The sequence below is a fragment of the Drosophila biarmipes genome, unplaced genomic scaffold (genome assembly GCF_025231255.1).
Source record: "Drosophila biarmipes strain raj3 unplaced genomic scaffold, RU_DBia_V1.1 ptg000009l, whole genome shotgun sequence".
Taxonomy (NCBI): domain Eukaryota; kingdom Metazoa; phylum Arthropoda; class Insecta; order Diptera; family Drosophilidae; genus Drosophila; species Drosophila biarmipes.
Genome location: NW_026114530.1, coordinates 2,216,981 through 2,238,118, shown reverse-complemented (window position 1 = coordinate 2,238,118; position 21,138 = coordinate 2,216,981). Strand labels below are relative to the sequence as shown.

At 48.6% G+C, this 21,138-nt stretch overlaps 1 protein-coding gene across 1 annotated transcript; it reads left to right on the top strand.

The window, feature by feature from the left end:
- The first annotated feature begins 531 nt into the window (after window positions 1-531).
- LOC122817916 (antifreeze protein Maxi-like) lies at window positions 532-20,567 on the top strand. The gene is made up of 2 exons (XM_044091365.1): window positions 532-741; window positions 20,073-20,567. Exons 1-2 carry the CDS (start codon window positions 532-534, stop codon window positions 20,565-20,567), a joined length of 705 nt encoding a protein of 234 aa, XP_043947300.1.
- The last annotated feature ends 571 nt before the right edge of the window (window positions 20,568-21,138 follow it).

Below are 21,138 nucleotides of genomic sequence, written 5' to 3'. Positions count from 1 at the left end.
TTAATAAGTTTTGCTTAGTGCTTGATTTGTATTCCTATAATAATCTTTTTTTTTCTTTTAGTTTTTATCTATTCGATTTAATAATTTTAATTTGTTTCTCATGCGTTTCTTTTAACTATATACGTTGCGTGTATATGCCTAATAAATCATGTCAATAAAATGTATGTGTTTTCAATAAAAAAAACTTACAGACAGAACTCCAGCGGCGGCGATCAATTTTCGGCGAAGTACTGAAACCTTGCTGTAGAAAAAATAAAATTTTTACCAAGCGTTGACATCTCATCGCAAGGCAAAATGAAAAATAATATTCTATGTAATTCTGATTTGATTTAAACTTGCACCGACTTCCATTATTTATTGCTAAGGTTTGATTTAATACTCTATTTCTTGGTTAGGCATTTAGCCTAAAAAGCTTTTAGCTGTCTTGTTTTATAAGTTTTAACTTTCTTTTAATTTGTACGCAACACTTTTAACAATAGTTTAAACTTCTTAAATTTTCCCTTCCCGCTGTCCGCAAGTGCGGCGACAAATATGGCGCTCACTGGCGCTCCGCTGGCCGCTAGTGCGGCGGCAGAGATGGCGCTCACTGGCGCTCCGCTGGTAGCAAGTGCGGCGGCAAAGATGGCGCTCACTGGCGCTCCACTGGCCGCGAGTGCGGCGGCAAATATGGCGCTCACCGGCGCTTCGCTGGCTGCAAGGGCGGCGGCAAAGACGGCGCTCACTGCGCTCCTCTGGCCGCAAGTGCGGCGGCAAAGATGGCGCTCACTGGCGCTTGGCTGGCCGCTAAAGAAGGCGCTCGGTGCCTTGTGGCTTGGCCCTTTTTGAGCGTGACAGTGCCTGCACAAGCGACACTGAGCGCCATCTTTGACACCGCACTTTCGGCCAGCGAAGCGCTACAGAGCGGCTCTCTTTTGTCCACATTTCAAAAAGCAGAGAGTCTTACTGCGCCGGCGAAGCGCCAGCGAGCATACATTTAAAACAGATTCAAAGTAAATTAAACTACAAAAATTTAAAAGTGATGCAATACATTGTTTGAAAGAAAAAAATATTTAAAAAAAAAATTAGAAAGGCAAAAGTAGAGCGTCACTCTGTTGCACAAATTCAAATAGAAATATATTATTAAAATTTAGTATAACAGAACTTCGAAATCGCACAATAAAAACGAAAAACTAAAACAAATAAAAAAGTAAAAGAAAATTGTTGCGATAGTTAAATGTACAAATGAAACAAACATACAAACAAAAAATTGACATATAAAATGATTTAACAATTCAAAAGAGCGCAACTGATTTGTTCACAAAATATTTAAAATTCGAATTAAAATTAAAACGCTACTATATTGTATAACAAGTTAAAAAGCAAAGCGCTACAAAATTATACCAATACAAATGTACCAACACAAAATGATCAAAAAAATAAAAATGTAGAGCAAGGGATATTTTAGGAAGTTTAAACTATTGTTAAAAGTGTTGCCTACAAATTAAAAGAAAGTTAAAACTTATAAAACAAGACAGCTAAAAGCTTTTCAGGCTAAATGCCTAACCAAAAAATAGAGTATTAAATCAAACCTAAGCAATAAATAATGGAAGTCGGTGCAAGTTTAAATCAAATCAGAATTATATAGAATCTTATTTTTTCTTTTGCCTCGCGATTGTCCCAAATGAGTTGTCAATGTGTGGTGAAAATTTTAGTTTTTCTACAGCAAGGTTTCAGTACTTTGCCAAAGATCGATCGCCGCCGCTGGAGTTCTGTCTGTAAGTTTTTTTTTATTGAAAACACATACATTTTATTGACATGATTAATTAGGCACATACACGCAACATATATAGTTAAAAGAAACGCATAAGAAAGAAATTAAAATTATTAAATCGGATAGATAAAAACTAAAAGAAAAAAAAACGATTATTATAGGAATACAAATCATGCAGTAAGCAAAACTAATTAAAATATAAAGCACTGGGAAAAATTACGTATACATATTTAAAAGAAAAACTTTTATAATATTACGACTTATTATTGATAATTTTTTCATTTAACATTTATTTTTAATTAAATTTTATTAATTATGAAGTATTTTACTCCTTATTAGCCGAGACGAGTCGTTGACAACACTGTCGTAGGGTTAAAAGGGATCAAAAGAGCCATGCTCTGATGCAGTGCTAATAGGCTGGGAAGGGACACTCATCACATAACAGCTGTGGTGACCTACCTTAATACTCGCTCCCTCTCTCTCCCTTTCGTTAGTTTACTCTCTCTCTCTCTCTCTCTCCTCCCTCTCTCTCTCTTTTTCCCTCCTTTTCTCTCACTCTCTCTTTGTTTTTTTTTTTTTTTTTGAGACATTTTTCATATTTTTCTTCTCTTTCCGGCTATTTTTCTGGCAATTACTTTTTTGTCGCGGCACACTCAATTCTGATCTTTAATTAATAATAATGAGCAGCGAAGGAAAGGGCTATTGGTATAGGGAAGACCACTACCCCCAAAGCCGACGAGCTAGAGCCGGACTCTAAAGTGTGCCCCGCACATACCATTAGCCCTGTCGTCTTGAGCTTCCTTCCGTTTCACGTTACAGATATGGCGACCAACGTGAGGCTTTAGTGAGTACAGTAATCACTCATTAAGACTCTCGGTTAAGTTCAAGTTTCTCTTTATTTTCCTTCATTCATTTTCTTTTCAAGAAAATTCGACTTTATCTCAAAAACCTTTATGGATTACAGAAAAGTAATATACAATCAATTCCGTTTTGGCTAATAAGAAAAAGTTGGGTTCGAATTTTCCCTTCCAATTGTGAGGAGTTGAATAACTCCCCACAAATCCCAGCAGCAGATGGCCGGCCACTCACCAGGTACGCGGCGAATTCGCGTAGTGGCGGCGCGGCGAAGAGCGAGGACGTAGAACGAGAGAGTTTGGAGATCGAGGACGGAGAACGAGAGAGTTTGGAGATCGAGGACGGAGAACGAGAGAGTTTGGAGGTCGAGGACGGAGAACGGGAGAGTTTGGAGAGGAAGAGAGTTTGGAGACAAGAGTTTGGACAGCGAGAGAGTTTGGAGAGGAAGAGAGGTTGGAGACAAGGGTTTGGAGAGCGAGAGAGTTTGGAGAGCAAGAGGGTTCGGAGACCAAGAGAGTTTGGAGACCAACAATGGAGAAGGAGAGAGCGAAGACTTGGCGGGCGGAGCGAGAGTGCCGTGTGCAAAAAGGAGTAGCGGGACGCCGCCGGACTTTGGTCTTTGGAAAGAAGGTGCCACATCTCAGCAGCGGTGCGGCACACAAACATGTCGCATGCGTCTCCGGGATCAGCGGGACGGCGGCATCAGGCTGGACGGCGGCGGGAGGCAGTGCGTCAAGGACAACAGAAACCATGGACTTTTTTTTTTGGCGAGCCGTGTGCAAAAGGGAAATAACGGATCCCTGAGGCCCTATATAAACCCGCAGGGCGCTGGCCGCGGGGGCAGTCATTGGGAGGAGTCATTCGGCATTAGTCATTAAGATCAGTCAGTCGGGATCAGTCATTCAGCAAAAGTCATCCAGTATCAGTCATTCAGTCGAGAGCATTGAGATCAGTGATACAGTGGAGAGCAGTCAGTCGAGAGCAAGGAGTCGTCGGAAGCAGCGCCGTGGTAGCCTACGAGGAGCAAGATCGTCACGTCGAGACGTTCGGGATTGGGATTACTAGGAATCTCCGAACTGAGACACAGGTGGCTGAGGTCTAAGGAGGCGCTACACGGCTAAGTTCTGTTCTGTCCTGCCGACGAAGTCCTGGCGGTACGCCTGGAGGGTCTACTAGACTGAGATTTGAAATCGAGAGTAGCAAGCCAGAAGGGAGAGAAGTCCCGGAGCGGCGTAACAGAACCCCTAGAGTAGCGAGCCAGAAGGGAGAGAAGTCCCGGAGCGGCGCAACGGAACCCCTAGAGTAGCGGGCCAGAAGGGAGAGAAATCCCGGATCGGCGTATACCCTCGAACCAAGCACAGAAGTCAAGACCTACAGCCACCTGTCAGGAGTAGTTCGCAGGATATCGTCACCAGCAAGCAGGACGCCACCGCAACGGCCACGCAAGGAGGATCGAGCCCGCAGGAACGGCACGGACAGTACGCGGAAGGGTGAGGCTAGGGTGGAACGTTCGTTTACACGAGGCACAGAAGCGAAGTGAAAAGCGAGGCAGCTTCCTGGCGTTCTGCCTTGACTGTCCGCACGATCTGAGCGGAAGCCCGTGGGACCATCCGGGACAGAGCAAGGGACAGGCGGTCGGGTATCGAGAGGAGTGATCCTGGAGAGCTTGTCGGTCTGTTCACCCTAGTCTGAGAACGGTGACGCTTCCCTAAGCCCGCACGGCTGACCCCATAGCGAGTCTGAACCGTGGCCGAGCAGTCACCGAGCCAGCCACGTCAGGAGCAATCAGCGGTCAAGGATCTTCGAGGAGCAACAAGACAGCCAGCCACGTCAGGAGCAATCAGCGGGCACGGATCTTCGAGGAGCGACAAGACAACCCACACCGTCGGAGACAGCGAGACGAGCAAGTTAGAAAGCCGACTGCAGTTATACCCGCAATAAACCCACTCCGAACCCGAGAATTCTGTGCTTTTTCACTGAACTACTGGGTGGTCACGTTTATATAAATTTGGTGGGACGAATACACACAATCTACTGAGCTAGCCGCACAAATAGCGTAGCGAGCAGAAACCAAAGAAATCAGTTCGTTACATCTGGCGCCCAAAACGTGATTGTCCCAGCGGTGAAAGCAAAATAAACAGAATGGGAAAGAAGTGGATTTACCGCCTTAAGAAGGAGGACTTCGCCCATGTCGCACAAAGGCTTAATGTCGTCCTGGACGGCAGATTAGAGGACATGAGAAGGACATTGTCGGAGTATTACTCCGAAACAGAGAACGACCCACAACTTGCCGACATCTGGGCTGAGCTGGAAGCCATGTATTACGACAGAACCGGCCCGAGTATCACGCTAACTAACGCTGAAGGGGATAGCCTAGTAGCAAGCCTGAGCGTCGACAACATGCAAAGGGAGGCCCACAGGAGAGAGTCAAGCCAGGACAGGAAGACAACGGTGCTGACCTCTAGACACAGCCAGGAGGATTATGCAAGGGTCGCAAAACAAGTCCTCGAGTGGTCATTCAGGTTCGACGGGGCGGAGAAACCGTTTGAGTTCCTGGAACAAGTCGAATGGTCCGCCAACACCTACGGTTTAGACCTAGACATGATCCCCCGAGCAATGCCGGAGTTGCTGAAAGGAAGGGCGTTGAAGTGGTTTATCGCCAACAATAAACAATGGAAAACCTGGGCCGAGTTCATTGAGAGCTTCCATCTCTATTTTCTGCCGAGAGATTCCTTACAAGGCTGTCGGACCAGGTCAGGCAACGGAAGCAGGGTTTCAGTGAGTCATTTAAAGACTACATGATCGACATGCAAACGATGTCGAGGCCACTAAACTATTCTGCGAAAGACACCTTAAAGATCATAAAGGAAAACTGCACCCCAAACCTAAGGATCTTCTTAAGGGCGTACAAAGTGCCGGACCTGGACACGTTGATGCTATTAGCCGATGAATACGAAGAACTGGAAAAGGAGCGGGAAGCGTTCGCCCAAGAAAACAAGTTCTCAAAGGCAAAGTCGTCACCACCAACGCAGGTCACGTGCAGAAGATGCGAGGAGACAGATAGCCAGGAGACACGGACAGATGACCAATTTTCACCGCCGCAACGAGTCCCACGACAGCAGGCAACAGGAACACCACGAGGAGGCCAATGGACGCCACCACAGCAGCAACAGATACAGCAGTTGTCCGCAGCGGTGACGATTGGGGGAAGCACGTACATGGCCACGATCGACACCGGGGCAACAGCGAGCTTTATAAGCAAGGAACTGGCGGACAACCTGGCTGCCCTCGGGAGGATTACGAGGACACGGCGGCAAGTTAGGTTGGCAGACGGAAGGTGCGGCGGAATCGATGAACAGCTGGAGGTGGAGATCGCATTCGGGAACAACCGACTAACCATGAACCTGTTGATACTACCAGGGGTAGTGGATTCATTGGTGTTAGGATGGGACTTTCTAACCCAAGTCGGAACCGAGAGGATTGAGAAGAGGCTATCGGTAGCAGTCGTACAGCAGGAAGCAGAGTATGACGACACAGCGAAGTTCCTGGAGGCAGAGCTAGCCAGTTTTAAAACCATGACAGGAACTCGAACATGGCAGAGCATCAAATAACGATGAAGGACGACAAGCCAATAAAACAGCGATACTACCCGAACTATCCGAAAGTTCAAGGGGAGATCAATGCGAAGGTGGACGAGCTACTCCAAATGGGATGCATAGAGCACTCAACCAGCCCATACAGTTCACCCATCGTGATGGTTAGGAAGAAGACGGGCAAGTGGAGACTGGGCGTCGACTTCAGGCAGATCAACGCCAAATCGATAAAGGATGCCTACCCGATGCCTCGAATAAATTATATCCTCGACCAGCTGAGAGAGGCACGGTACATAAGCAGTTTGGACCTGAAGGATGGCTACTGGCAAATCCCGCTGAAAGAAAGCAGCAGGCAGTACACTGCATTTACAGTGCCGGGAAAGGGTTTATTTCAGTGGAGAGTAATGCCGTTCGGACTCCATTCCGCATCTGCGACCTTCCAGCGGGTGTTGGACCGGGTAATTTGTCCCGAGATGTCGCCTCACGGATTTGCGTACCAGGACGATATCATAGTGATCGGACGCACACTAGAAGAGCACAAGACAAACTTGAAAGAGGTATTCCGGCGACTGAAAGACGCTAATCTGAGATTATACCCGGAAAAATGCCAGTTTTTCAAGAAGGAGCTGCTGTATTTGGGTCATAGAGTGACTAGCGACGGGATAGGCACGGATCCGGAAAAGGTAGCAGCCATTGCCGAATTAGAGCCGCCGTCAACAGTAAGAGAGCTCCGACAGTACCTGGGAGTAGCTTCATGGTATCGGCGATTTGTACCTGACTTCGCAAAAATAGTCAAACCACTCAACGATCTGCTGCGCAAGGGCAACAAGTGGCTGTGGACACAGGAACATCAGTCGGCATTCGAAGAGATAAAGGCAAGGCTGGTCGCAGACCCTGTACTGGCGTGCCCGGATTTTGAAAAACCATTTATCCTGCAGACGGACGCAAGTGATTACGGTATTGGGGCCATTTTGACCCAGGAAACCGAACGTGGCGAAAAGGTGATCTCTTACTCAAGCCGAACGCTTAACGGGGCTGAGAAAAACTACTCCACGACCGAGAAGGAGTGTTTGGCAATAGTCTGGGCGATCCGGAAACTGAAGCCGTATTTGGAAGGGTACCACATCAAGGTGGTAACCGACCACATTCAGGAAGGATCGCCAGATGGGCCCTGGAGTTGCAGCAGTATGACTTCGAAATAGCGTACAGGAAGGGACAACTCAATGTGGTGGCAGACGTATTATCAAGGTTGCCACTACCAGTAACATTCCCGGGATCAAGGAGACATCGGCGACGGAAGCCTCCGCAGCATACAGCTGGATTCAGGACATGCGCGAAAAGATTAGGACCCAGCCACAAAAGTACCCGGACTACGTAATGGAGGGAGACACTTTGTACAGGAACATTCCACACAGAACAGGCAGTGAGGATGTCGCGACGTGGAAGATGTGCGTCCCGAAAGCTCTGCGAGAAGCGGTGCTGAAAGATAACCACGACTCACCGGCAGCTGGCCAATGTAGGAAGCAGGAGGACAATAGCACGTCTGGCAGCCCGGTACTACTGGCCAGGCATGCACCGGGACGCTCGAGCCCACGTAAGAGGATGCGAGACATGTATAAGATTCAAGCCAAATCAGATGCAGGCAGCTGGGAAAATGCTAACGCAGGTGCCAGAGGAACCGTGGGCTACAGTGTTCGCAGACTTCGTCGGACCCCTGCCGTGTTCAAAACACGGCAACCAAATGCTGTTGGTGCTGATAGACAGGTTCTCCAAGTGGACTGAAGTGGTGCCGCTGCGGAGCGCGACAGCCGAGTCCCTAAAGAAAGCGTTCAGGGAGCGCATCATCGCAAGGTTTGGTGTCCCTAAGGTAGTCATAACGGACAACGGAGTACAGTTTAACAGCAAAATCTTCAAGAGTTTCCTGGCCGAGATGGGAGCCAAGCAACAGTTCACGGCCCCATATACCCCGCAAGAGAACCCGACAGAAAGAGCAAACAGGACCGTGAAGACGATGATAGCGCAGTTCACAGGGCAGGATCAGAGAAACTGGGACGAGAAATGGCCTGAAATCATGCTGGCAGTAAATACGAGTGTTTCGGAATCCACAGGATACACGCCAGCGTTTATTACTCAAGGCAGAGGACCGAGACTGCCGAGCGCCCTATACGACAGAGAGACCTTGGGAACAGGACGACCCACTGAGACCCCAGGGGAGAAGGCAAACAAACTCAGGGAAATCTTCGAGATTGTAAGGCGGAATCTGGAGAGAGCCCCCCCCGATCAGGCTAGGCATTACAACCTGAGGAGGAGACAATGGACACCAGCGGTGGGAGACGTCGTGTGGGCCAAGGAGCATCATTTGTCGAAGGCGGCCGAGGGGTTCGCAGCAAAGTTGGCCGCAAGATACGATTGACCTTACTAGGTCACGGATTTTGCGTCACCAGTAATCTGCAAAATACGGCACGTGAACACGAAAAAAGAGAGGACCATCCACGTGAGCGAGCTGAAACAACAACAAACACAGAACACCAGCGAGCAGCTACAAGCAGATACGGTAGACAAAAGGCAACAGTAAAGTTTCAAAGGATAACCGAAGGACACAAGGAAAGGGGTCCAAGGATAGCTCCAAGGATACCCGAAGGACACAAGGAAAGGGGTCCAAGGATAGCTCCAAGGATACCCGAAGGATACAAGGAGAGGGGTCCAAGGATAGCTCCAAGGATACCCAAAGGACACGAGGAAAGGGGTCCAAGGATAGCTCCAAGGATACCCAAAGGACGCGAGGAAAGGGGTCCAAGGATAGCTCCAAGGATACCCAAAGGACACGAGGAAAGGGGTCCAAGGATAGCTCCAAGGACGCGAGGAGAAGGTCTACAAGGATCTGATTAGGACTGGCAGCAGCAGTCTGCCGAAGGAAGGGGGAAGTCGGCACAGCTGAGAGAGCTGTACCGAAAGAGGCCAAGCATCACGGAGAAGGGCATCATGCCCAGACGAGGAGACGGGATCGCGGGCCGGATCGGGGTCCAAACCAGGAAGCACAGCTGCTGGAGTCTGAAAGGGCACTCGTGGTCAACAAAGGCAACCTGCCAAAAGAAAGGAAGCTGATGAGCACATACAAGGAGTCGGGTGTGTGATCAGAATACTTACGTAGTGGCAAGGACAAGTGGAAACGCCGCGCTGAGGGGTAGAAAAAAACTAAACTTCTGCCGATCGGTGCACGGGCATAAACAATTTGCAAAATCACCATTCAACAGGGAAGGGGGCGCCTCGATAGGCGGTAGATTGGCACTGGACGATAGTGCGATCGATGGGCACAAGAAAATGGAAATATCGGTGATGATGAACATCGCGGCTCGCAAGTGGCAACGCCGCACCTGCGATATCGATATCGTGAGCAGGCCCTCAGGGTATCGATAGCTGATTAATCTCGGTGCCCAGTGGGAACAGATGGAGGATCGGCGCGGGAGATTCGAAATTGCTATACGGAGGACGACCGACGCTGTGGAAAGGAAACAAGATGGAAAGCGTCGAGGGAACGTCGAGGGAGCAACGAGGGAGCACCGAGGGAACCGGAACGAGATGCGCCCTGACTCAAAGGCTAGGATATACAAGGGAACGCCGGAGAGTGGGAGCGCTGAGTTTTCTTAATCTTTCCCGAAGTAAGGGGGGAATGTGAGGAGTTGAATAACTCCCCACAAATCCCAGCAGCAGATGGCCGGCCGCTCACCAGGTACGCGGCGAATTCGCGTAGTGGCGGCGCGGCGAAGAGCGAGGACGTAGAACGAGAGAGTTTGGAGATCGAGGACGGAGAACGAGAGAGTTTGGAGATCGAGGACGGAGAACGAGAGAGTTTGGAGGTCGAGGACGGAGAACGGGAGAGTTTGGAGAGGAAGAGAGTTTGGAGACAAGAGTTTGGACAGCGAGAGAGTTTGGAGAGGAAGAGAGGCTGGAGACAAGGGTTTGGAGAGCGAGAGAGTTTGGAGAGCAAGAGGGTTCGGAGACCAAGAGAGTTTGGAGACCAACAATGGAGACGGAGAGAGCAGAGACTTGGCGGGCGGAGCGAGAGTGCCGTGTGCAAAAAGGAGTAGCGGGACGTCGCCGGACTTTGGACTTTGGAAAGAAGGGGCCACATCTCAGCAGCGGTGCGGCACACAAACATGTCGCATGCGTCTCCGGGATTAGCGGGACGGCGGCATCAGGCTGGACGGCGGCGGGAGGCAGTGCGTCAAGGACAAGAGGGTCAAACAGAAACCATGGACTTTGGACCCGGTGTGGGGAGTTTTGGCGAGCCGTGTGCAAACGGATCCCTGAGGCCCTATATAAACCCGCAGGGCGCTGGCAGCGGGGGCAGTCATTGGGAGGAGTCATTCGGCATCAGTCATTAAGATCAGTCAGTCGGGATCAGTCATTCAGCAACAGTCATCCAGTATCGGTCATTCAGTCGAGAGCATTGAGATCAGTGATCCAGTGGAGGGCAATCAGTCGAGAGCAAGGAGTCGTCGGAAGCAGCGCCGTGGGAGCCTACGAGGAGCAAGATCGCCACGTCGAGATGTTCGGGATTGGGATTACTAGGAATCTCCGAACTAAGACACAGGTGGCTGAGGTATAAGGAGGCACCACACGGCTAAGTTCTGTTCTGTCCTGCCGACGAAGTCCTGGCGGTACGCCTGGAGGGTCTACTAGACTGAGATTTGAAATCGAGAGTAGCAAGCCAGAAGGGAGAGAAGTCCCGGAGCGGCGTAACAGAACCCCTAGAGTAGCGAGCCAGAAGGGAGAGAAGTCCCGGAGCGGCGCAACGGAACCCCTAGAGTAGCGAGCCAGAAGGGAGAGAAGTCCCGGAACGGCGCAACAGAACCCCTAGAGTAGCGAGCCAGAAGGGAGAGAAGTCCCGGAGCGGCGCAACAGGACCCTGAGAGTCACGAGCCAGAAGGGAGAGAAATCCCGGATCGGCGTATACCCTCGAACCCAGCACAGAAGTCAAGACCTACAGCCACCTGTCAGGAGTAGTTCGCAGGATATCGTCAGCAGCAAGCAGGACGCCACCGCAACGGCCACGCAAGGAGGATGGAGCCCGCAGGAACGGCACGGACAGTACGCGGAAGGGTGAGGCTAGGGTGGAACGTTCGTTTACACGAGGCACAGAAGCGAAGTGAAAAGCGAGGCAGCTTCCTGGCGTTCTGCCTTGACTGTCCGCACGATCTGAGCGGAAGCCCGTGGGACCATCCGGGACAGAGCAAGGGACAGGCGGTCGGGTATCGAGAGGAGTGATCCTGGAGAGCTCGTCGGTCTGTTCACCCTAGTCTGAGAACGGTGACGCTTCCCTAAGCCCGCACGGCTGACCCCATAGCGAGTCTGAACCGTGGCCGAGCAGTCACCGAGCCAGCCACGTCAGGAGCAATCAGCGGTCAAGGATCTTCGAGGAGCAACAAGACATCCAGCCACGTCTGGAGCAATCAGGGGGCAAGGATCTTCGAGGAGCGACAAGACAACCCACACCGTCGGAGACAGCGAGACGAGCAAGTTAGAAAGCCGACTGCAGTTATAACCGCAATAAACCCACTCCGAACCCGAGAATTCTGTGCTTTTTCACTGAACTACTGGGTGGTCACGTTTATATAAATTTGGTGGGACGAACACACACAATCTACTGAGCTAGCCGCACAAATACCGTAGCGAGCAGAAACCAAAGAAATCAGTTCGTTACACAATATTTGCCAATAATGGGGTATTTATTTGTATGAGGAAATACAAAATTATTATTATTATTATTACGGTTGATTATTTTGTGCCATTAAAATTATTTTTATTATTGGTGAAACAGCACAAATTTTGATGTCCTTCATGTCAGTCGGATGGAAAATATAGACATTTTGTTTAGACAATGGAGAGAGCCCCCCCCGATCAGGCTAGGCATTACAACCTGAGGAGGAGACAATGGACACCAGCGGTGGGAGACGTCGTGTGGGCCAAGGAGCATCATTTGTCGAAGGCGGCCGAGGGGTTCGCAGCAAAGTTGGCCGCAAGATACGATTGACCTTACTAGGTCACGGATTTTGCGTCACCAGTAATCTGCAAAATACGGCACGTGAACACGAAAAAAGAGAGGACCATCCACGTGAGCGAGCTGAAACAACAACAAACACAGAACACCAGCGAGCAGCTACAAGCAGATACGGTAGACAAAAGGCAACAGTAAAGTTTCAAAGGATAACCGAAGGACACAAGGAAAGGGGTCCAAGGATAGCTCCAAGGATACCCGAAGGACACAAGGAAAGGGGTCCAAGGATAGCTCCAAGGATACCCGAAGGATACAAGGAGAGGGGTCCAAGGATAGCTCCAAGGATACCCAAAGGACACGAGGAAAGGGGTCCAAGGATAGCTCCAAGGATACCCAAAGGACGCGAGGAAAGGGGTCCAAGGATAGCTCCAAGGATACCCAAAGGACACGAGGAAAGGGGTCCAAGGATAGCTCCAAGGACGCGAGGAGAAGGTCTACAAGGATCTGATTAGGACTGGCAGCAGCAGTCTGCCGAAGGAAGGGGGAAGTCGGCACAGCTGAGAGAGCTGTACCGAAAGAGGCCAAGCATCACGGAGAAGGGCATCATGCCCAGACGAGGAGACGGGATCGCGGGCCGGATCGGGGTCCAAACCAGGAAGCACAGCTGCTGGAGTCTGAAAGGGCACTCGTGGTCAACAAAGGCAACCTGCCAAAAGAAAGGAAGCTGATGAGCACATACAAGGAGTCGGGTGTGTGATCAGAATACTTACGTAGTGGCAAGGACAAGTGGAAACGCCGCGCTGAGGGGTAGAAAAAAACTAAACTTCTGCCGATCGGTGCACGGGCATAAACAATTTGCAAAATCACCATTCAACAGGGAAGGGGGCGCCTCGATAGGCGGTAGATTGGCACTGGACGATAGTGCGATCGATGGGCACAAGAAAATGGAAATATCGGTGATGATGAACATCGCGGCTCGCAAGTGGCAACGCCGCACCTGCGATATCGATATCGTGAGCAGGCCCTCTGGGTATCGATAGCTGATTAATCTCGGTGCCCAGTGGGAACAGATGGAGGATCGGCGCGGGAGATTCGAAATTGCTATACGGAGGACGACCGACGCTGTGGAAAGGAAACAAGATGGAAAGCGTCGAGGGAACGTCGAGGGAGCAACGAGGGAGCACCGAGGGAACCGGAACGAGATGCGCCCTGACTCAAAGGCTAGGATATACAAGGGAACGCCGGAGAGTGGGAGCGCTGAGTTTTCTTAATCTTTCCCGAAGTAAGGGGGGAATGTGAGGAGTTGAATAACTCCCCACAAATCCCAGCAGCAGATGGCCGGCCGCTCACCAGGTACGCGGCGAATTCGCGTAGTGGCGGCGCGGCGAAGAGCGAGGACGTAGAACGAGAGAGTTTGGAGATCGAGGACGGAGAACGAGAGAGTTTGGAGATCGAGGACGGAGAACGAGAGAGTTTAGAGGTCGAGGACGGAGAACGGGAGAGTTTGGAGAGGAAGAGAGTTTGGAGACAAGAGTTTGGACAGCGAGAGAGTTTGGAGAGGAAGAGAGGCTGGAGACAAGGGTTTGGAGAGCGAGAGAGTTTGGAGAGCAAGAGGGTTCGGAGACCAAGAGAGTTTGGAGACCAACAATGGAGACGGAGAGAGCAGAGACTTGGCGGGCGGAGCGAGAGTGCCGTGTGCAAAAAGGAGTAGCGGGACGTCGCCGGACTTTGGACTTTGGAAAGAAGGGGCCACATCTCAGCAGCGGTGCGGCACACAAACATGTCGCATGCGTCTCCGGGATTAGCGGGACGGCGGCATCAGGCTGGACGGCGGCGGGAGGCAGTGCGTCAAGGACAAGAGGGTCAAACAGAAACCATGGACTTTGGACCCGGTGTGGGGAGTTTTGGCGAGCCGTGTGCAAACGGATCCCTGAGGCCCTATATAAACCCGCAGGGCGCTGGCAGCGGGGGCAGTCATTGGGAGGAGTCATTCGGCATCAGTCATTAAGATCAGTCAGTCGGGATCAGTCATTCAGCAACAGTCATCCAGTATCGGTCATTCAGTCGAGAGCATTGAGATCAGTGATCCAGTGGAGGGCAATCAGTCGAGAGCAAGGAGTCGTCGGAAGCAGCGCCGTGGGAGCCTACGAGGAGCAAGATCGCCACGTCGAGATGTTCGGGATTGGGATTACTAGGAATCTCCGAACTAAGACACAGGTGGCTGAGGTATAAGGAGGCACCACACGGCTAAGTTCTGTTCTGTCCTGCCGACGAAGTCCTGGCGGTACGCCTGGAGGGTCTACTAGACTAAGATTTGAAATCGAGAGTAGCAAGCCAGAAGGGAGAGAAGTCCCGGAGCGGCGTAACAGAACCCCTAGAGTAGCGAGCCAGAAGGGAGAGAAGTCCCGGAGCGGCGCAACGGAACCCCTAGAGTAGCGAGCCAGAAGGGAGAGAAGTCCCGGAACGGCGCAACAGAACCCCTAGAGTAGCGAGCCAGAAGGGAGAGAAGTCCCGGAGCGGCGCAACAGGACCCTGAGAGTCACGAGCCAGAAGGGAGAGAAATCCCGGATCGGCGTATACCCTCGAACCCAGCACAGAAGTCAAGACCTACAGCCACCTGTCAGGAGTAGTTCGCAGGATATCGTCACCAGCAAGCAGGACGCCACCGCAACGGCCACGCAAGGAGGATCGAGCCCGCAGGAACGGCACGGACAGTACGCGGAAGGGTGAGGCTAGGGTGGAACGTTCGTTTACACGAGGCACAGAAGCGAAGTGAAAAGCGAGGCAGCTTCCTGGCGTTCTGCCTTGACTGTCCGCACGATCTGAGCGGAAGCCCGTGGGACCATCCGGGACAGAGCAAGGGACAGGCGGTCGGGTATCGAGAGGAGTGATCCTGGAGAGCTCGTCGGTCTGTTCACCCTAGTCTGAGAACGGTGACGCTTCCCTAAGCCCGCACGGCTGACCCCATAGCGAGTCTGAACCGTGGCCGAGCAGTCACCGAGCCAGCCACGTCAGGAGCAATCAGCGGTCAAGGATCTTCGAGGAGCAACAAGACATCCAGCCACGTCTGGTGCAATCAGGGGGCAAGGATCTTCGAGGAGCGACAAGACAACCCACACCGTCGGAGACAGCGAGACGAGCAAGTTAGAAAGCCGACTGCAGTTATAACCGCAATAAACCCACTCCGAACCCGAGAATTCTGTGCTTTTTCACTGAACTACTGGGTGGTCACGTTTATATAAATTTGGTGGGACGAACACACACAATCTACTGAGCTAGCCGCACAAATACCGTAGCGAGCAGAAACCAAAGAAATCAGTTCGTTACACAATATTTGCCAATAATGGGGTATTTATTTGTATGAGGAAATACAAAATTATTATTATTATTATTACGGTTGATTATTTTGTGCCATTAAAATTATTTTTATTATTGGTGAAACAGCACAAATTTTGATGTCCTTCATGTCAGTCGGATGGAAAATATAGACATTTTGTTTAGACAATGTTACAACCACGAATGACTGAAGAATATTCAAAAATGAAATTCTTCTTTAAAATTTAGGCTTCTCTGATTTGCTGGAATACAACAAATGTATTGAAGATGGCTTTGTTGTCCGTTAATCAGGCCTAAAATAAATCCCTCCAGAACGTATCCTCCTTTTAATGGAAAATGCATTCTGACACACAATTTCTATTTCTTTTTTTTCTTGAGAATTTCGGTAGTAAATGAAATTACCCTACGATATGTGCGATGTCAGGCTTTGTTCTCGGCTAAAAATGTTTATGATATTTCTAATTATAATTGATTTTTGAATTTTTCGTTTGACTTTGTAACAGTACGATTTTTTAGTTGTGTTTTTTACGATCATTCATTTATTTTCTCATTTATTTATTTATACATTTATTTATTTATTCATATATTTATTTATTTTTTGTTTTACAATTATTTTTGGAGTTGTTGATGGTGTGATCGCTATCACTGTTGACCCGTTTCTATTGATTTCTTTTTCAAATGAGTATCCCTCGCTCGCCGAATAAAGGCGCTTTAGGAAAGCCCAGCTCTTTTCTGCTTTGCAAGAGTGAATCCGTCGCTGATATATGTAAAACACCTTGTGACCATGACTTTTCCAGCAGCAAGTAAGCCGACAAACAGCCTAGGCTTACAAACTCGCTCTCAATCCAAAAGTCGTCTAATGGAAGAGCAGGGTAGCCAATCGACAGGAAGTCGATTACAAGGCGTTGCAATGTCGCAGACTCGAGAGTCGAGAAATGCTGACTGCGGCTGATCCATTTCCTTTGTTCTCGATGGAGCTAAGATTGCTCACAACTCTGATGAAGAGAATGGTCGAACTGATTCAAAGTTCTGTAGTCGATAGCATGCAATGATTGCTATAGACTCCCGTCCATAGTGAAAATAGGTTCACTCCTACGCAAGCCGCTCCAAGAGTTGAAAGCAGACCAGTTTACGATGCGAAAACTGATGGCAATACAGATTTCCTGTCGCACCACTCAGCCACTCCCATCTCCCACATAGCCGATCTTCTTAACAGGCCCGACAAAGTAGTTCAAATTTTGAACGGGTGGAAAATAAAATTTTCGGGAACTGGAGTGTCCGTAGAAAATTTCATCTACAGAGCGGAAGCGCTAACTCATCAGACTCTGGCAGGTAACTTTGCTGTTCTTTGCAGAAATGCTAGTGTGCTTTTTGAAGGCAAAGCACAAGAGTTTTCCTGGCGATATCATTAGTCGATTGCTGAAGTTCGATAGGATAGCTTCGATTTTAAACGATCAGTTAGAAGTTCCGTGGTCAGATACCAAGATCGTCCGAATGCTTAGAAATAATCTGAGACCGGAAATTCAACATGAGTTGCTTAATGTGAATATCAGAACCGTTCCCGCTCTAAAAGAGATATGTAGACATTGTGAAACGCTTCTAGACGACGTAAAACGGTCTTATGGATACGCTAGACTAGCTCCTTTTAAGCGTGAAGTATCGGAGGTAGCAGAAAATCTAGAGGTGGAGGCTATATCCTTGATATGCTGGAATTGCCGAGAACAAGGGCACCGATATCAGGACTGGAAGGGTTTTCTGCTTCGGCTGTGGAGCTGTAAACCAAGCCAAGTTGCCTAAAGTGTTCAAAAAACTCCAAGTTCGGCACATCGAAGTCGGCGTTCAGACCTAAGACTTTGAGTGCCTCAAAGAGCCATGTGACTATGACGGACAAATAGTGGAAGCTCCGAATCCTTCACTTGCCACGTTCCCAGACTTACACAAAAACGATGATTGATGAATAATCGGATTAGAATACGTTTGCTCGAACTCTCCAGAATCATTCGATCCAAGGGCATTCTTGTCAATTCGTATATTGAACCGCACAGTCCTTGGATTGCTTGAGTCCGGTGCATCCATAAGTTGTTGTGAAGACAATTTGGCCAGAGAATTATTGGAGGAAAAGGTGACTTTCAAGTCTATGAAGAAAAGCGCTACCACTGCGGACGGAAGCTGTCAGCAAGTGGTAGGTCGCTTGAAAGTTGACATTGAATACGACAACATTATAAAGTCTTTGAATTTGTATATAGTACCATCGTTAAAGTAAGCATTGTACTTTGGGATTGATTTTTGGAAGCTTTATAAGCATCTTTCAAAATGTTTAGAATTTGCAAGCTTAGAGGTTACGGCGGAGACAAAAAATGACAGTGACGATGCTGACGAAGATATACTGTCTAGCGGCGACAAAGTTAAGTTGGCCAATGTCATACAGAGTTTTCCTTCTTTCGCTCAAGAAGGTCTCGGAAAAACCAACCTGATATCCCATGCAATAAATGTGGGCAATGCTAAGCCTGTGAAGCAACGGCATTTTCCAGTTTCACCCGCGGTGGAGAAGGAGATGTACGCCGCAATTGACAGAATGTTGCAGCTCGGCGTAATAGAGGAGTCAGAGAGTGCATGGTCATCTCCTATAGTTATGGACACTAAGCTCGGAAAAGTACCCGGAATTTGTCTTGACTGTCGGATGATAAAAAGTTTCACAGAGAAAGACTCATATCCTCTGCCACAAATTCAAGGCATCTTGAGCCGTCTGCCAAAGGCCGAATATATAACCAGTTTGGACTTGAAGGATGCATATTGGCAAGTGCCTTTAGAGCCTAAATCACGAGACAAAACAGCGTTTACAGTCCCTGTAAGGACGTGAGTTCAAAATAGTGACGGATCACGCTTCGCTAAAGTGGCTCATGTCAAATCACGATTTAAGTTCACGCTTAGCTCTTTGGGCATTAGCTCTACAGCGTTATCGCAGAGGCTCCCTGGATGTAGTACCAGATTCGTTGTCGCAGGTCAATGAAGATACGATAGCAGCGATAGATCTGCGAGATGGGTCGCTTGTCGATTTAAAATCCGAGCATTTTGAGCCCGCAGACAATTTAGATTTGCTTCACAAGGTGAAGGCAAATGGAAAAATTTCCCGGATTTGAAAATTGATAATGGATACGTGTATCATAAGGCTGAACATCTCATAGGTGAGCGTTAGCACGATGAATATGCCTGGAAGCTTTGGACACCGAAAGAGCTGGTTCCGAAAGTCCTGTTTCAAGCACATAATAATCCCTTGTGCTCACATGGAGGTATTCACAAAACTGTTGAAAGAATTAGGCGCTACTATTTTTGGCCAGGTTTGGTGGCTGACGTCAAGGCCTTTATTAATGCCTGTGAGGTGTTTAAGACCTCAAAACACCTAATTATACGCTTCGACCGCCATTAGGAAGATTTTATTGGGACCTATCCACGATAGCGAAGCGGACATATTACAATATTTGTTGTTCTTGATCATTTTTCTAAATACGTTTTTCTGAAGCCTGTAAAGAAGATAAACGCAGCACTTGTCATAAAATATCTGTAAAGCGAATTGTTTATGACTTTTGGAGTTCCGGAGACGATTGTTTCCGACAATGGATCGCAGATTCGCTCAGAGGCCTTTCACTCACCTCAAGCAAATGCCGCAGAGCGAGTAAATAGGTCAGTTATAGCTGGAATTAGAGCTTACTTGCGCCCTGATCAGAAAGATTGAGACGAAGTGCTGAGCAAAATCAGTTGTGCATTAAGCTCCTCCATTCACTCTAGTATAGGAACCTCGCCCTATTACATGGCGTTTGAACAGCATATGATCACGTCTGGGTTAACTTACGGATTGTTTAGGAAATTAAATTTGCTGGATGATTGCTCATTAGCGTTTAATCGGCAGGATTCGTTTGATTTAATTCGCGATAAAGCCTCCAAACTCATGCTATTAAAACACGAGCAAAGCGAACGGAAGATTTACAGGATCTGCAGACCCGGTGGTTAGGTAATTACCATGTTAAGGACATACGGCAGTAAGTTCGCTTCAGGCGGAGTCAGTCTAGGGTACGATTACAATACCCTAGCCTGATTCTAGCGAGGGGTTTTGTATAGGCGCCTGAGGCTAATGTGAATTAGATACCGCCTAAAAATATCCCATCTTAAAAGTGTGCAAGTTTAACTTTAACTTACACTCAAGCAGGGTGATGCGTCAGCTGCACTGAAAAGCTCAGCTTGACGAGTCGTCAGCTGCGTTGAAAAGCTTAGCTTGACGTTTCGTCAGCTGCACCGCGCATAAGCGCAGCCAACTTAAGCTGGGCGGTTCCGGTCAAATCACTTTTTTTGTGACCGCCCGCGAGCATAGACGCGTATTTGCAATTGGGTGAAAATATTTGTGTATCGAGTCACAATTAGGTAATTTTCTTGGATTTGAATCTGGTAAGCGTTGGATTCTTTTTAAATATTACATACTTAGTATTGTCAATTTCGCAGTTCGTTTTCGTTGCTTTATTGGCCTTGTGGTTCGGCTCTTTTTGAGCGCAACAGTGCATGCACAAGCGACACTGAGCGCCGTCTTTGTCACCGCATTAGCTGTCAGCGGAGCGCCACCGAGCGCCTTCTTTGCGGCTCACTAGCGGCCTGCAGAGCGCCACTTAGTGCCATCTTTGGCGGCTCACTAGCGGCCAGCCAAGCGCCAGTGAGCGCCATTTTTGCCGCCGCACGGTGCGGCCAGCGGAGCGCAGTGAGCGCCGTCTTTGCCACCGCCCTTGCGGCCAGCGGAGCGCCAGTGAGCGCCATCTTTGCCGCCGCACGGTGCGGCCAGCGGAGCGCAGTGAGCGCCGTCTTTGCCACCGCCCTTGCGGCCAGCGGAGCGCCAGTGAGCGCCATCTTTGCCGCCGCACTAGCGGCCAGCGGAGCGCCAGTGAGCGCCATATTTGTCCCCGCACTTTGGGCCAGCGAAGCCCACCTGCGCATCAGTGGCCAGCATATAAATCTTCAAACCTCAACTTTAGTCATCAACCTCAGCGACTAGTTCGCAAATTCCAAATCTTGTGTGTGTGAAAAGTGATGCGAGCATACCATTGAAATAATTCCGAAGAGCAAAAGATTAAAAGTGATGCGAGCATACATTTAAAACAATTTTAAAGTAAATTAAAGTACAGAAGTTTAAAAGTGATGCGATACATTGTTTGAAGGAAACAAATAGTTAAAAAGGAAAAATTAGAAAGGCAAAAGTAGAGCGTCACTCTGTCGCACAAATTTAAATAAAAATATATTTTTAAAATTTAGTGTTTCAGGACTTCGCAATTACACAAAAATAATGAAAAAATTAAACAATGGAAAAGAGTAAAAGAAAATATTTAAAATTAAAATTAAAATTAAAGCGCTACTAAATTGTATAACAAATTAAAAAGCAAAGCGCTACAAAATTATACCAATATAAATGTACCAACACAAATTATATAGAAGATCACAAAAATAAAAATGTAGAGCAAGGGAAATTTAGGAAATTTAACAATTGCTGAAAGTGTTTCGTACAAATTAAAAGAAAGTTAAAAGTTATAAAACAAGACAGCTAAAAGCTTTTCAGTCTAAATGCCTAA